The following is a 15347-nucleotide window of genomic DNA, read 5'->3' as shown; positions in this document are numbered from 1 at the left end:
ATCCGTCTATGCATTTGTTTACATCGGTGGAGGACCGGTGCTAACACGGGCCTGTCATTTTCATAGAAGAACTGTCAAAGTGCTTCCCGATCAGCTGATTTGAGACGTCATGTGAATAGGCCTATTATGGGTCAGTAATGATTAGTCACTCTATTTCACATGGTGGTTGACCCATTATAAGTGAAACCACTGTATTAGGAACAATGACAATGTATAAACAAAATCGCAGTAAATGTCAAATGTTTGCTTACGAAAATGGTTTATTAATTCTTGAATCGAGGTTGCATCAAAAATGTTCTAATTATTTAGTTTTAAGTTAGACGTCGTGATTCATACACTACACCTATCATTATTGAAATTATAGATAGAATTAACTTTTCTTAGTAAAGCTTCTATGTTAAATACATGACATGTTCTACTGGGTACGTGAAGACTTATAAAGCAAGAAAATGAAAAATAAATAAGACTGTTACTGCTCATGATGCTTCTAGTTAAATGCCTTCACTATTATGCAGAATTCATTGTTTGCGGAGAATTACAAGTACCTACATAGAAATATTTTTATTATTATTTAATAAACGTCACCTTGTCAATAGGTTTTATTGAAAAACTTTTTTCACAAGTGTCGGATTGTTTCGCGGTCTTCGGCTATAATCTTTGTCGTAAAAATACCTATCGAAGTTTGTGTTCACAATTTTTACAGATGTCAGTGGTCAACCTTTAATGATTTTTCTTTGCAAAAGTAAGTTTTTCTATAGTAAATTCCATACAAACTTGGAACGACTGGCGCTAAAGTATTTTGTCTTACAATATTGTCCATTGCACACAGCACGTATAGGCAAACTGTTCGATTAATTATATTGTATTAAACCCTTTCTTTCGCAAGACTCCATACAAATTTTATAACATAAATAATAAGCTAGTCTTTATTATCCTTTACATACTTTTTTACATGGAAGCAAAACATCAAATTTTCAATAGCACAAATCTAGAGAACCAGACATCGGTTTGAGCTGAAAACAAAAAAAAAGTAACTCAACAATGGTGATTTGCATCGTAATTCAATACTATTGCAGCAATTAGTTGACTGTAAGTTCTAATGATTTTTATATCAAACATTACATAATATTCATCTGCCTTAGTTTGTCTGGAGTTCGTCGCAAATCAAAGGAGGCTCTGTATGTATAAAACAAATAAAAATCAAAATAATGTTTTCTCAAATAGCAAATGAATTGCAAAAGTTTTTCCATTTACTTATATACGTTATTACGATGTTGAGCTAACCTCAAATTAAGCACATTTCTCTATGTTCTAAATACAGTTAGCGCGTTCAAACTGAAACGGTAAAATGTTTACGTTGTTGAAATATTCCGTCAATTTTCGACGAATAAAACTGCCGGCTTCATGAGGCTTAATTATTTTAATAAAATTGGATAATTATTGTATGTTATATCTGTCCGTATTTTGCGTCTATATAAGGCGCCCCCATTGACCTTGTAAGAACGTAGTTTCTCTCGTTTCCCCACCGAGTAGGCATGCTGCCTCTCAGTGGTAATAAATCAAGGACATATAGGAAAGAATCCCTGTCATGGCAGGGAAGATGGCTTCCTCACGCATACAGACAAATTCAGCCAGCGGTTTGCACTTTTTCTCAAATTATGTAACTTACCTGTAATAAATCACTTCCAAATTGCTAAGACGCCTCAAGAACAGGATTACTTTTCCGTCTTAATCGTTTTCTTAACTGATAATGCCCGGAATCTGACGATTCGTGGTCATTTTCAACACGTTCGGCGAGTATTTTGGTGTATGTTTTCATAAATCCACCGGCAAATGAAGGACACTTCTCACTCGATTGTCTAGTTTTTGCTAAACGTAGGACGTCCAACACGATTTACTTCCACTTATCGTAGATTTTAGAACACGTAACACTTAATTTCTGGTAGAAATAACGCAAAACTAAGAAAAACCGTGGTCAAAACAATCACGCTATCACAATATTTCACTTTTTTTATTTTTCTACTTGTTGTCCACTTTCGCTAGTGCAGTGTTGTCAGTATCGTTGGAAGTTATGTACGATATCCAGCAATTTTAAAGCGCATTAAAAAAAAAGGATGACTACAAACATCATATGAACAACTATCACTGGCAACGATGTACATTTGATTCATATTTCACTACTACCCGGAAATAGGAAAATAATGTTGTGCCTACCACTACATTAACATTCAAATTTGTGGATTCAACGGAGTTTCATCTTAAAATGAAAGTCGTTCGTTTGATTTGTCGTCCGTTGAATCTTAAAAGACACAACACGTATGAAAGACATCCTGGCCGAAACAACATATTTAGAATATATTGATAAGTTTGGATCTTGAGATTTGATCCTTCAAACGTTAGCATAATGATTGATTGTTACAAGAACTTGCCGTGCGGCTCCCATAGAGGCTGCTAGCTTTAATACTAAATAACAATGTTGATAAAGAGCACACAAAACACCCAAAAGACCAATGGAGAGTGCTCGGATTGACAAAAAGCTTCTTTTGACTGGAAAGAGAAGGATGGTTTACTGCGTTACACGTACAATGCGTGTAAATTACTGCCGCCGTCAGCGCATGGTTATGAAGCGCACAATAGAACACATTTTCCTATGGGAAGCGTGCGGGTGGTCATCGGTTTTTCAGTTCTGTCGCCTAAACGGTAAAAGATACCACTTTGGCGTCTAGAGTATGGATTGATGAAACAAAAAATATTTTTTTGAAAATTTTTCACGATACAGACAATAGTTTTTCCGCTATTTTTCCGATAATTTTCTTCATAGTGAAAATTTTTCCGGGAAATGTTTTTCTTTTTATATTTTAATAGGTTGCTGAGGAAATTTCCTTTCGATTTCACTAAAAGACTTCTATTCTAAGATGCATAGTTCAGGAAATATGAATTTTTAAAGTTTGAGATATATAGGGAAATCGTGAAAATTCATCTAGAGTTTTCCGGGAAAATAGGCCACTATAATTTTTTTTGAATTTTACTTTTGGTCGTATATCCACGAGCTCTACCTCTGGTGAAAATTTCATGCAAATCGGAGAACCTCCGGCCCAAACCTGTCCGATAATTAAAAAAAAGCCCACATGGCTTATGCCTGATTTATGGAGAAATGATTGATCTGTGATGAATCTCATTTTGGATCCAAGAAAAGTTCTTTTAACAGAAACAATATTTCCAAATACATGTTATTGTTCTCCTACGAAGCTGGCTAAAACTTTTGACATGAATCAAAGATTGCATCTTCCAAGTAATCTTCAAAAGATTTAATCAACATATCAATAATCTAGTCAAATACTTTACAAAAATCTTACCAAGAGTACCTAAAGGACCTCTTTATTTATTTATTTATCAAAGACATTTGTTTTGGATTATTGAAAGAATTAGCTGTCAATCTGCAGAAATCTATACAAAATCTCGTCAGAGGTCTCATAAGAACCATCTAAGCCAGTGATTCCCAACCTTTTTGGAGCTGTGGCCGAAATAATTGGTTTTGCTTAAAATTTGAGCTCCCTTGCGCCTATAGTTAACCTATTGTTCCTATAGTAGCACTACTGAGAGAAACTATTTTTTATTATACGAAATAATTAATGAATTAAGTACTTTTTTTACATCAAACGAAAGCTTTTGATTCACACTTTGAAGGAAAAATATAAAAGCTTTGTAAAAATACGGTTTTGATTAGTATTTTGCCAACGCCGTGATGCTAGTGCTACTATAGGAACAGAAATTAGAAATAGTGCTACTATAGGCACATATATTCCTCTAGTGGCACAAGCGATAATAAATGCAAACCTATGAATTTTCTCAGTTTTCGTATTTTTCCCACAAAACCAAGATAAAAAGCTTTCAGATGATGTAAAAATAATGACGCTGGCGTTATTTTTCGATTTTATACGAATATTTGTTCTTAGCTATGCGGCTATTGGTACATCGACCCTATTATTGAAAACTTTTCTAAACTAACTGAAAATCCGGAACATTATCGATTGCAAGGCAACAAGTCTTAGAGCTTCTCGATAAACATATCAGCTGATAATTATATTTTTAGCTTTTTCATAAGTTTATTAGAATCATATCTTCAGCTTTTATAAGAAAAATCTTCGACTGCTTACCGCCGACCTTAAGACCGGAAATGGAACAAGCACTTGATCTGGGACTATCTCAGCGCAGCCCCACAGGAATGAAAGGAATGACCGCAGCCAATGCTGGGTGGCAGAAAAAATGGGAAGTGATAATATGCGAGACAAAAATTTCAACAACAAAAAAACAGAACGCGCTACGATAATCAACGGCAATTGTTCGGGACGCTCCATGATAGACAACCGATCTCAATACGCTTAATCAACGTTACGATTCCGATCGTGGAATCGGTAGATGTTGGAATCTGTCGAAGTGAAGGTTATTTCCATGATGACCGTAGCAGAATACGAGGATGTGGCCTGATAGGACTTGCGGATCCAGAAGTAGAAGCCTCTCCATATATTGGAAGAGTAGAGCTGCAGCCATTTTTAAACGATGATGAATATTGTCTGTTTCATTCGCAACAAAACGCGCCACCAACTTTCGAACAAACTGAAAAAAATCGTCGCCAGCAAACTAATCATAGGAGGTGATTTTCTTTTGTGTTGGCAAGCCTGGTGAAACGTCAAATGCCAGAAAATAAATCAAAGGAGGTGTTTTGCCATTGCGTTGGTAAGACTGGTAAAACGTCAAATTCACAGCGGTTGCTTGGCTAGCGACGATTTTGGCGACGGTTTCATCGGCGACGATTACAAATCATCGCGTCCGATAGGGTGCAAAATTTACAATAATTACAAACAAAATACAACTGTCATGTTTGGCAGTCAGCTGATCAGAAATCCATCATCAACGTAGTGATAAATTGTAGGGGAAGAAGGGGTATGAGAAAAAATCGAAGTGAAATAATTCATAGGACATCGTGGGGTAAAACGTCGTGCCGCCAGTTTTTCGTTGTTTTTCAATAGTTAGAGGCTTCAAAACATATGAGTATCTTAGTAAAACTTTTTCAGCAAATTAAAAGAAAGCTTATGAGCCAATATTTTTTTTGACGGAAAATATGGTCTATTGTCTTACATAATTAATGGATCGCCCCAAACATGTAAATGTAGAGGTGATAAATGTTTGCTACACCATCCCTGATGATCAGGCATCAAAATTATCAGATAGACGATGATACTATCATCTATCTGATAGACAACTGATACTATCACTTCTTGTCTATCTCTGATAGTATCACTGAGAGAACGGTTCCTATCAGAGATAGAGGATAGAGAGATAGTATCCCTATCCCAAAAATTTCTCATCATGATACTATCAGTACAACATCTCTCAATTAATAATGATAGAGGTTCTATCTCTATCAATTGATAATATTATAGAATAAAAATTAACTAAATTAACTAACTAAAGTGTAAGAATTGTTAGAAACCCATGCAATATGGGTATTTTCGGAACGGGCGCGACGAAGGAATGACGAAAATCGAAGTCCGACGCCATTTTGAAATCCAAGATGGCGGCCTCCGGATTAGTAAAATCATTGAAAACCCATGCAATATGGGTATTATCGGAACGGGCGCGACGAGGGGATGACGAAAATCGATGTCCGATGCCATTTTGAAATCCAAGATGGCGGCCTCCAGATTAGTGAAATCATTGGAAACCCATGCAATATGAGTACTTTCGGGACGGGCACGACGAGGGGATGACGAAAATCGATGTCCGACGCCATTTTTAAATCCAAGATGGCGGCCTCCGGATTAGTAAAATCATTCTATCTTCTATTTCCGTCATCCCCTCGTCGTGCCCGTCCCGAAAGTACCCATATTGCATGGGTTTCCAATGATTTTACTAATCCGGAGGCCGCCATCTTGGATTTCAAAATGGCGTCAGACATCGATTTCCGTCATTCCCTCGTCGCGCCCGTTTCGAAAATACCCATATTGCATAGGTTTCCAATGATTTTACTAATCCGGATGCCGCCATCTTGGATTTCAAAATGGCGTCGGACATCGATTTTCGTCATCCCCTCGTCGCGCCCGTTCCGAAAATACCCATATTGCATGGGTCTCCAATGATTTTACTAATCCGGAGGCCGCCATCTTGGTTTTCAAAATGGCGCCGGACATCGATTTTCGTCATCCCCTCGTCGTGCCCGTTCCGAAATACCCATGAGAACATACTTTGAGTTATTTCTATTAGCTCTTTCCCATTATGCGCAAGATTTTGGTTTCGCTATTTGTTTCAATGATAGGATAGATAGAGGATAGCTATGGAAATTTGCTGATAGTATCTTTTTCCCCAAAGATAGATGATAAAGATAGCTTGATTCATCAGTGATGAAAAAATGCTGATAGTATCTACATCCGTCTATCAATTGATAGAGATAATATGGTCTATCTTCTATCCATCATTTTTCAAGAAGTGATAGTATCCCTATCACTACCCATAGGGATAGTATCATTTGATAGTATCAAAAGATAGACGTGATAATGATAAATGATAGGGATAAATTTGAAGCCTGTCCTGATATACAATATACCGACGATCCAAGATACAGTAGCGGAATGTGTTCGAAACAAAAAAGATACATCAAATTGGTACATAAATGTTTATTTAGTAATATTGTAAAATAGGGTTATAACCTGATTATATATTAACGTTGATAACATAGTTAGTTAGGTAATTGTAGATCTAAGATAAACGAAATAAGTAAGCCAGTCACGATCAAGCAATCTTATGCACTGGAGACGCATCCAATCCGGACCACCAATGGGCGATTCTATAGAAGTATAATTTTGAACTTTGTTGAGATGGCTGTTTCAAGCTGCTTCGTAGTTTTTTTTTCTGCAATCTCGACAGTAAATTTGTTTCCTCATCGGTGTTTGAAGGTGGGAAAAGTTTGAGGGTCCGCTTGGAAGAAATATTTCAAACTGCGTGTAGAAGACGGAATCTCAACCTCCGGCACGAGTCACCATGCCGCGGGCGGGTGTTTCAAACGAATCTTTTCGCGATAATACAATCAAATAAAAATTACCTAACCAACAAATTCGATCTCCCTTGGAGTTTAAATAAATAAATATAGCTAAAAAAAAGTTACTACACAATAAACGACCCGACTTTGAGATCAATTAGCCTTGTAATATTCGTTGTGTCCCCAAGATTGGTTTCCGGATATCGAATGCGACTCTGTGCTAGTCTCAGCAAGCAACAGTATAGATTTGCGATTCTGTGGATTTTATTAGAAATTTGTAACTTATCAATTGATATAATTATTTATGTGCTTCTTCTTATTGGACACTGGGACCCACTGGGACAGAGCCTGCTTCTCAGCTTAGTGTTCTTATGAGGACTTCCACAGTTAATATTAACTGAGAGCTATCTTTGCCAAAGTTGCCATTTCCGCATATCATGTGGCAGATACAATGATACTCTATGCCCAGGGAAGTCAAGGAAATTTCCATTACGAAAAGATCCTGGACCGACGGGAATCGAACCCAGACACCTTCAGCCGTGGACTCTAACCACTAGGCTTAGGAAGGCCCCAGTGCTTATGAAACATAGTAGTGATAAAACAATAGATATTGTTATTGGTGCAATATAAGAATAAACAAATGATATCGTGATCGTGCCTTACATACAATTCAGAGCTAGAAATAAAACCTATTTGGGGTTAACATTGCTTTCCTGTTGCTGGCGGTCCGATACCAGCCGGTCCAGTTTTCTGCACTTGCGCGGCGCCTGCTTCATCGTCGGCTGTTCGTAGGAATCCGGATCACTGAGACTGCGCTTGCACGAGTTCTGGGGAGCGTTCTTGACGATCTGGTTGATTTTCTGCAGATCCTGGAACTGGACACAATAGGAGAAATATGTTGTTAGTTATGGCAAATTGAGGGGTTTACAAGGGGCCATCGATATAGGGTCAATAGGCGCAGTATGGTCCACCTAAGCAAAAGTTCTTGAACACACACACACACACACACACACACACACGAATACTATCGCGTCTTCATTTCCTCCACTAGATTCTCCATCCAAATCGATCATTTGCTCCATTCGATTGGGTCCCCCCTTCGGAAAGCTATCTCTACTCGTTGTGTATGGTCGCCTCTCGTGATCTCATGGTTGTCTATGCAAGCAGGGAGGCCATGCTAGGGTTGACACAATCCTTCATGGGGGTTGTGTTCAGAGCCGGATTGGCGTAAGTGAGGAATGTTACATCTGAGCCTACTACTCACCGCGGTTGGTGACGAGTTTCGAAAGTACACGAAGGCCTGCCAAGGTTTTATCAGAACGGGGGCAGTTTCCTCATAGTCCTATTCGCCGTTCAAGTTGGTGTCGCCCATTCTTACTCAGGGAACAGTAGAGTACACTGCCAGCCCACGACTGTTAGTCGACGTATCCAATGCGTAATCCGTGTCCTGTCCGTTGTTCTACGCTGTGACCAGTATACCATAATCAGAATTTTACTGGCACTGTTCAGATGGAACATACGCTCGGCCACCAATTTCAATCGATTCAATTTTCAGGATGTCCATTCAAAATCAGTTTTCCAATTCCCGGATTTTTTCCCGGATGCCTAAAAGTTTAAAACCGGGTGCAATCATGAAACAGTGCCTTAATATTTTTAGATATTTTTAATGAAAAGTTTTGAAAAGTTTTTTGGCTTACTGGTTCCCCGATGGCTTGCTCAATTTTCACCACATAATAAAATTTCAATCTTTCCTTGTGACGCCTATTCATTTGATCATTAGCAAAAATCTTCTACAGACTCCCTTTACCTTCGAGTCGCATGACCGATATAGCCATAACAAAATAATCTAATATAAAACTAATCAAAACATGTGTCATTTTTTCGTTTTGTCATACAAAATGGTCAACTTTTCAAAAATTGATCTCTATGAAAAATAAGGTTTTTTTTAATTCTGTGGTTGAAACCATAATCGTTTTACAAATTTTCAAAACCAGTTTTTTGCTAAAAAAAATTAAGCAATATTCAAGATAATCTATCATTGCATTGTACTTTATATATGTAATGCGATGATAAATTTTCATGAGGATTTTATCGATTTTGATCGACAAAACTAGTCTTAGATATATCAATTCATTTTTTTTTTGTCAAAAATCGCATTTAATTTTAGAATCCGTCGAACCAGAGCGTTAAGTTAATCATGATTAAAAATTTGCTGATTAAACGGTAAATCATGCAAAACGCTTCTCCATTTGATTTTTTTGTTAATCATGGGCTAATTATTTTCAACTGTTTGACACATTTGTTGTATACTTCAAGGCGTTCAGGGCATCTCCAAAGCCATTTAATCACTATTTTTATGATTAACACAGCGTAACAAAAATGACATTTTTGCGTGTCTCAAGGATCAAATTATGTGTCTCTAGTGGATTTGGAGTTGCTGAATCTGATGCCATTCTCAGAAATGTTCCAGCACGTCACAATTTTTAGCTACAGGTCGCCAAAGTTGTATAAAACACTGGTTTTATTGATGTTTACATAAAATTTGAAGTACAATTTATCTAACATTTTTCTAATCTTATCCACCAAACATGCAAAATAGGACTTGAACTTTCATTTCATATATAATTTAATTGAAATTGCACGATTAAATTTCGATTAATCCGATTTTTCCAACATGCTTGCAGTCTCCATAGAAAATTCTTCGTTTGTCTTATATGGCAAAATACAATAATATTCTAAACCATCAAAAAATAACTTTTCCGCATCGAAAGTATAATAAACTTTGATGATTAGTATTGTTATACACATACATTTTTATTTCCGTGGCAAATTAAGCAAATAAATTGCCGTACAAGCTGGCAAACTTGCATGCAAGTTGGTCGAAATAGTCAATTTTCGCATTTTTAACAGTAAATATCTCAAAAACTTGACGTGTTATGATATTTCTGAAAACGGCAATGGATTCAGCAAACCTCAATTAAGTGAATAGCGGTATTTTGGCGCTGGAGACAAAAACGTGTTCCGCAGTGTAATCAATGATTAATGATTAATCATTCATTGGCCGATGATTAAAAGCCCAAAAGTATGCAATAAACGCCTTGAAATATGCAACGAATAGGTTATACACTAGAATATGATGAATATTACTCATGATAAACAACAACTCCCACAAAAAAGATACTGGACCTACAGCAAATTAATCACAATTTTTAATCACAAATTGTGATTAAATTTATGAATCATCATTAGCGCTCTGCGTCGAACCTAGTAGGTTCAACCTACCTACTAGTATTTATTTTCAATCGAAAGGGCCAAAATAAGGAGGATGCTATGCACTCACTAGAATTCATAAGAAATTCGGATAAATTTTGGAATTGTACCTATCTCAAGCTAAGCCAACCTACAGTCAGTGACAAAAGTTAGTAACCAAATGCTGTTTTTCCATACGAAATGCCTAAGCTTGGGGCTCTATCTCTCAGCTTCTGGTAGTCCGATTTGAATTTGAATGACGAACTAAAAATAACTTGAAGTACTTGTCATTTTCATTAGAGTTTCAGAGGGTTGTTCAAAGAAAAAAAAGATAATTTAGTTTAATTCAAAAAACGGTAAATATTAGGTGTTTGGTCTGTTTGCTAAAGTTGTTCAATTTCAGAAGTTACACAAATTTGCAGAATACGCTAACCTCTCACAACTTACCGTTTTCAAGTTAAAATAAAAAATCTTTCGGTTACTTACTTTTCTCTTCGAACAACCCTCTAAAACTCTATGGAAAATGACAGCAATGTTATAAGTTTACTACAGGCAAAACTTCAAGTTATTTGTAGTTCGTAATTAAAATTTCAGCCAAATCGGGCTACCAGAACCTGAGATACAGAGCCCCGAACTTAGGTATTTTGTATGGAAAAACAGCATTTGGTTACTAACTTTTGTCACTGACTATACTGCCCATAAATGCATGCCAGTCCCACGTTTGCTGGATTTCCTATTCACATGGGACAATTATGCGTTTATGGGCAGTATATCTCCGGGTGTAATTCTCGTAGAATACAAGTACAGATCTTTATGACAGAAACGACATCTCACCAAAATAATTTGACATAATTCCAAACAAGATTCTTCCCAGGAATACATCTAAGAGTTTGCCAAAAATGTCGTCAAGAAGCAAATAAAAGCCTGCCCAAGAATGCCAGAAGGAACTTTTACATTCATTCATCCACCAAAAAAACTCTCCATGAGGATGTCACTAGCAATACGCTACGAATGACTGGAAGAATTCGTTGTAAATCTGTAGAATTCCATTCAAAAACTCGTTAGGCACCTCATGGTCATAGATCACGGATTCAAGATAAAAATCCAAATAAAGCTTCTTCAAAATCCGAATCAGTTCATCTGGGAATCCGCCAAAAAGCAATTCTTAATGAATGTGTCCAAAATTCAATTGAACAAATTTCCCAATAATGTGTGAGCTCAGTTTTTAAAAAACACTCAGGAATTTTCCCAAAATTTCAAGAAAATTCCGCCAAAATGTCATGAAAATGTGCCATCATAATAGAACATCATAAAGCATCTCATTAAGAACCTTGCCAACAACCCCTGAATACTTTAACACTTTTCAAGGATCGCAATGATATTTACTAAAAACAACTTTGATGTCTTAAAAATATCTTCAGCCAAAAATTCGTAAAACATTTTACAAGGAATCGGTAACAATAGGGTCCTAAAGCCCTGTCCCAATTTTAGTGCCAAACGCTTAAGTTTAGGCCAATAACAAATGTTTACTCAATTTTATAATGTTTTCCGTTTGTTTGGGTCCAAAAACATTTTTTTCAGATTTTGTCACACCCCTTGGCTTAAACTCAAATTTTAGGTGCATTTTGTTTTCCGTGTCCCTTCCGAAATGTCAGATAGGAACAACCCCAGTGTTAAAACTAAAACCCCTGTGGTGTTTTTGTCGACTAAGCGAACGTCAAACATGATCTTAAGTGTCAAGGTTCATTTATGGACCCAATTTTTAAATTAAAGTTTAAACATGATATAGCCGTTATTTGAGCGGGAAAAATTGCTAAAGTAGTTGCAGTGAGATGCTCTTTCGTGTTATTGAATAAAATCAAGATTTCATTAAAAATTTTAGGACCCAATTGTGAAAATACACCTGACAAGTATCCCTTCTTGAAATATACTAAAAACGTTAAACTATCTATCTCGCAACTCAGTTGTGCATCTCTTGTCGAAATTATCTAGCGCTTTTTCCCGGTGTGTTCTACAATCTCCCGGGTATTTCCCGTATTTTTCCCGGCCTTTTGTAATTCCCGGGTTTTTCCCGCTTTTCCCGGATTTCCCGGATGGATGGACACCCTGAATTTTGCATCGTATCCGATTCCAACGTATACTGTACATAGGTATATACAATTTGAAATTAACATCCTTGTATGATCTCTGGTTTGCTGGGTAGCATGTACTTTATCTTGGACGCATTTTCCACCAGTTAAACTTTCGCTGCCTCGCGTTTCAGGCGGGTGTACTGTACAGGTCTGCCACCTTTTCAAATGTTCGGCCGAAAATTTCCATATCATCCGCGAAGCAGACAAATTGACTGGATCTCGTAAAAATCGTACCCCGGCTGCTCAGCCCGGCTCTCCGCATAACACCTTGTAGCGCAATATTGAACAACAGGCACGAAAGTCCATCACCTTGTCGTAGTCCCCTGCGTGATCCAAACGAACTGGAGTGTTCGCCTGAAACCTTCACACAATTTTGCACACCTTCCATCGTCGCTCTTATCAGTCTCGTGAGCTTTCCGGGAAAGCTGTTCTCGTCCATGATATTCCATAGCTCTACGCGGTCGATACTATCGTATGCCGCCTTGAAATCGATGAAAAGGTGATGCGTTGGGACCTGGTATTCACGACATTTTTGGAGGATTTGCCGTACAGTAATGATCTGGTCCGTTGTCGATCGGCTCTCAACGAAGCTGGCTTGATAACTTCCCACGAACTCGTTTACTACAGGTGACAAACGACGGAAGATGATCTGGGATAATACTTTGTGGGCCGCATTTAGAATGGTGATCGCTCGAAAGTTCTCACAATCTAACTTGTCGCCTTCCTTGTAGATGGGGCATATCACTCCTTCCTTCCACTCCTCCGGTAGCTGTTCTGTTTCCCAGATTATGCCTATCAGCAGGTGCAAACAAAAGGCCAGCCTCTCCGGGCCCATCTTCATGAGTTCAGCTCCGATACTATCCTTACCAGCAGCTTTATTGTTCTTGAGCTGGTGAATGGCATCCTTAACCTCCCTCAAAGTGTGGACTGGTTGGTTTCCATCCTCCGCAGTACCGACGAAGGCATTTCCTCCGTGGTCCCGACCTTCAAGGCCTGTGCTCTCAGCACCATTCAGGTGCTCGTCGAAGTGCTGCTTCCACCTTTCGATCACCTCACGCTCGTCCGTTAGAATGCTCCCATCCTTATCCCTGCACATCTCGGCTCGCGGCACGAAGCCTTTGCGGGATGCGTTGAGCTTCTGATAGAACTTACGTGTTTCTTGAGACCGGCACAGCTGTTCCATCACCTCGCACTCCGTCTCCACCAGGCGGCGTTTTTCTCCCGAAAGAGGCAGCAGACCCGCCGTTTCAGTCTATAACGTTCCACGGCAGTTCTTGCTGCAGCATGACCGCCCGCGCTGCATTCTTCTCCTCCATAATCTGCCTACATTCCTCGTCAAACCAATCGGTCCGTCGACTCCGTCCCACGTACTCGACGTTGCTCTCAGCTGCATTGTTGATGGCTGCCTTCAATGTTCTCCAGCAGTCCTCAAGACAGGCTTCATCCAGCTCACCCTCTTCCGGTAATGCAGCCTCGAGGTGCTGCGCGTACGCAGTTGCGACATCCGGTTGCTTGAGCCGTTCTAGGTCATACCGGGGCGGCCGTCGGTACCGTACGTTATAAACGACGGAGAGTTTTGGGCGCAGTTTAACCATCACCAGATAGTGGTCAGAGTCGATGTTAGCGCCACGATAGGTCCTGACGTCGATAATGTCGGAGAATATTGTATTTGCAACTGTTAATTTAGATAGTTAAGCTAAGGGTCGAATATTGTATATAACTTTTTACATAAGCAGAACACGGTGTCTCTGGTAGAAAACATTAATATAAAAAAAATCAGTATCGCTGAAACACCCACCAAATGAAAGCTTAGGCTTTCCCCTTTCATTTGAGACCGGTTTAGAAATGTTCTATCGGGGGATCCTGAACATTTTTTTTTTATTTTAGTAAGAGATACGTACCATAGGTGATCTTCTTCCACCAATAGTATGATACAATGAATCGCTTGTACCATATGATGACAACTCAATCGAACGGTAGAAGGTCATGACAAATATTTCTTGACAAACATTTGAAAAGGGCTGGAGAGGTCTTGAGCCTTTTTTCAGAAACGTTGCTGTTGATCCCTTTTTAGCTCGCCCATGCAAACTAACACCACTATCAGAAAGATTAGTGTTAGTTCTTCCTGATACTAGTATTGGTGAACGTGATCGAGTTGAATTGGGCTCAACAGCATCTTACAAAGCCATTGTTCACCAATGTCGATGTGCCCTTTTTAAATGTTTGTCCAGATTTCCATAAAACAAGCTTGTTTTTTTTTTTGCAGTGTTGCTGTTCAGTTGATTATAAATTCAGTAAATAGTAAAATTGTATATTTTTAATCAAAATTTATTTGTTTATACAAAACTAAAATGGTTGTAAATAGTATTTAAAATTAAAAAAAAAATGTTTGAAGATTTAAAAGATTTTCAATAAATAACCCTTATTTAGATTCAGTTGTCTTAAAATTCGAATATATTTTCATAAGATAATGCTTTTTACGATTAGTAATAAACAAAGCGTTTTAGAAAACATTTACTCATGGATCATTACATTACAAATGGTTTCACAGTTGCACAAACAACTATCAGGTATCAGAAGGCCGGCTCCAAAGGCACGTTCCCCACCAGTTGGGAGATTTGTGCCATCGCCATATTTGAGCCTATTTCATCATCTACCCGATGGGAGAGGAAAGGGAAGGGAAAGATGGGAGGAAATAGGAGTGGGGTCCCTTGAAGAGGGAAGATCGCATAAGCGAAATGAGAGCATGTAGCTCCATACCACAATGGGTTCGAACAGCGCCCTAAAAAGGACACTGCAAAACGCATGAGCGTAAAGAGAGCCTATAGCTCATTACCACAGCGGGTTAAGAATAACAGGATGTCCTGAAGATTCAGGCTTCTGTATTCAGTTTCACTTATTAAGTGTTTACCAAGTAATTGGAATCGCAT

The 15347-nt window shown here is 38.3% G+C and overlaps 2 protein-coding genes across 3 annotated transcripts in view; both read right to left on the bottom strand.

Moving 5' to 3' along the window:
- LOC5567755 (voltage-dependent calcium channel subunit alpha-2/delta-3) overlaps positions 1–2234 on the bottom strand; it is a 118585-nt gene extending 116351 nt beyond the window's left edge. Inside the window, exon 1 of the mRNA XM_021841923.1 lies at positions 1670–2234. The gene's annotated coding sequence lies outside the window, so the exon portion shown is untranslated. The remainder of the gene's footprint in view (positions 1–1669) is intronic.
- Positions 2235–6659: 4425 nt separating this feature from the next.
- LOC5567758 (retinoblastoma-like protein 2) overlaps positions 6660–15347 on the bottom strand; it is a 44867-nt gene continuing 36179 nt past the window's right edge. For both annotated transcript variants that reach the window (XM_021841913.1, XM_021841912.1), the window contains exon 10: positions 6660–7911. In XM_021841913.1, coding sequence (XP_021697605.1) covers positions 7726–7911 — 186 coding nt within the window. In that variant the 3' untranslated portion in view covers positions 6660–7725. The remainder of the gene's footprint in view (positions 7912–15347) is intronic.

The sequence above is a fragment of the Aedes aegypti genome, chromosome 2 (genome assembly GCF_002204515.2).
Source record: "Aedes aegypti strain LVP_AGWG chromosome 2, AaegL5.0 Primary Assembly, whole genome shotgun sequence".
In the NCBI taxonomy this organism is placed as follows: Eukaryota; Metazoa; Arthropoda; class Insecta; order Diptera; family Culicidae; genus Aedes; species Aedes aegypti.
Note: the sequence above shows the minus strand (reverse complement) of the source record. Positions and strands in the feature narration are given on the sequence as shown.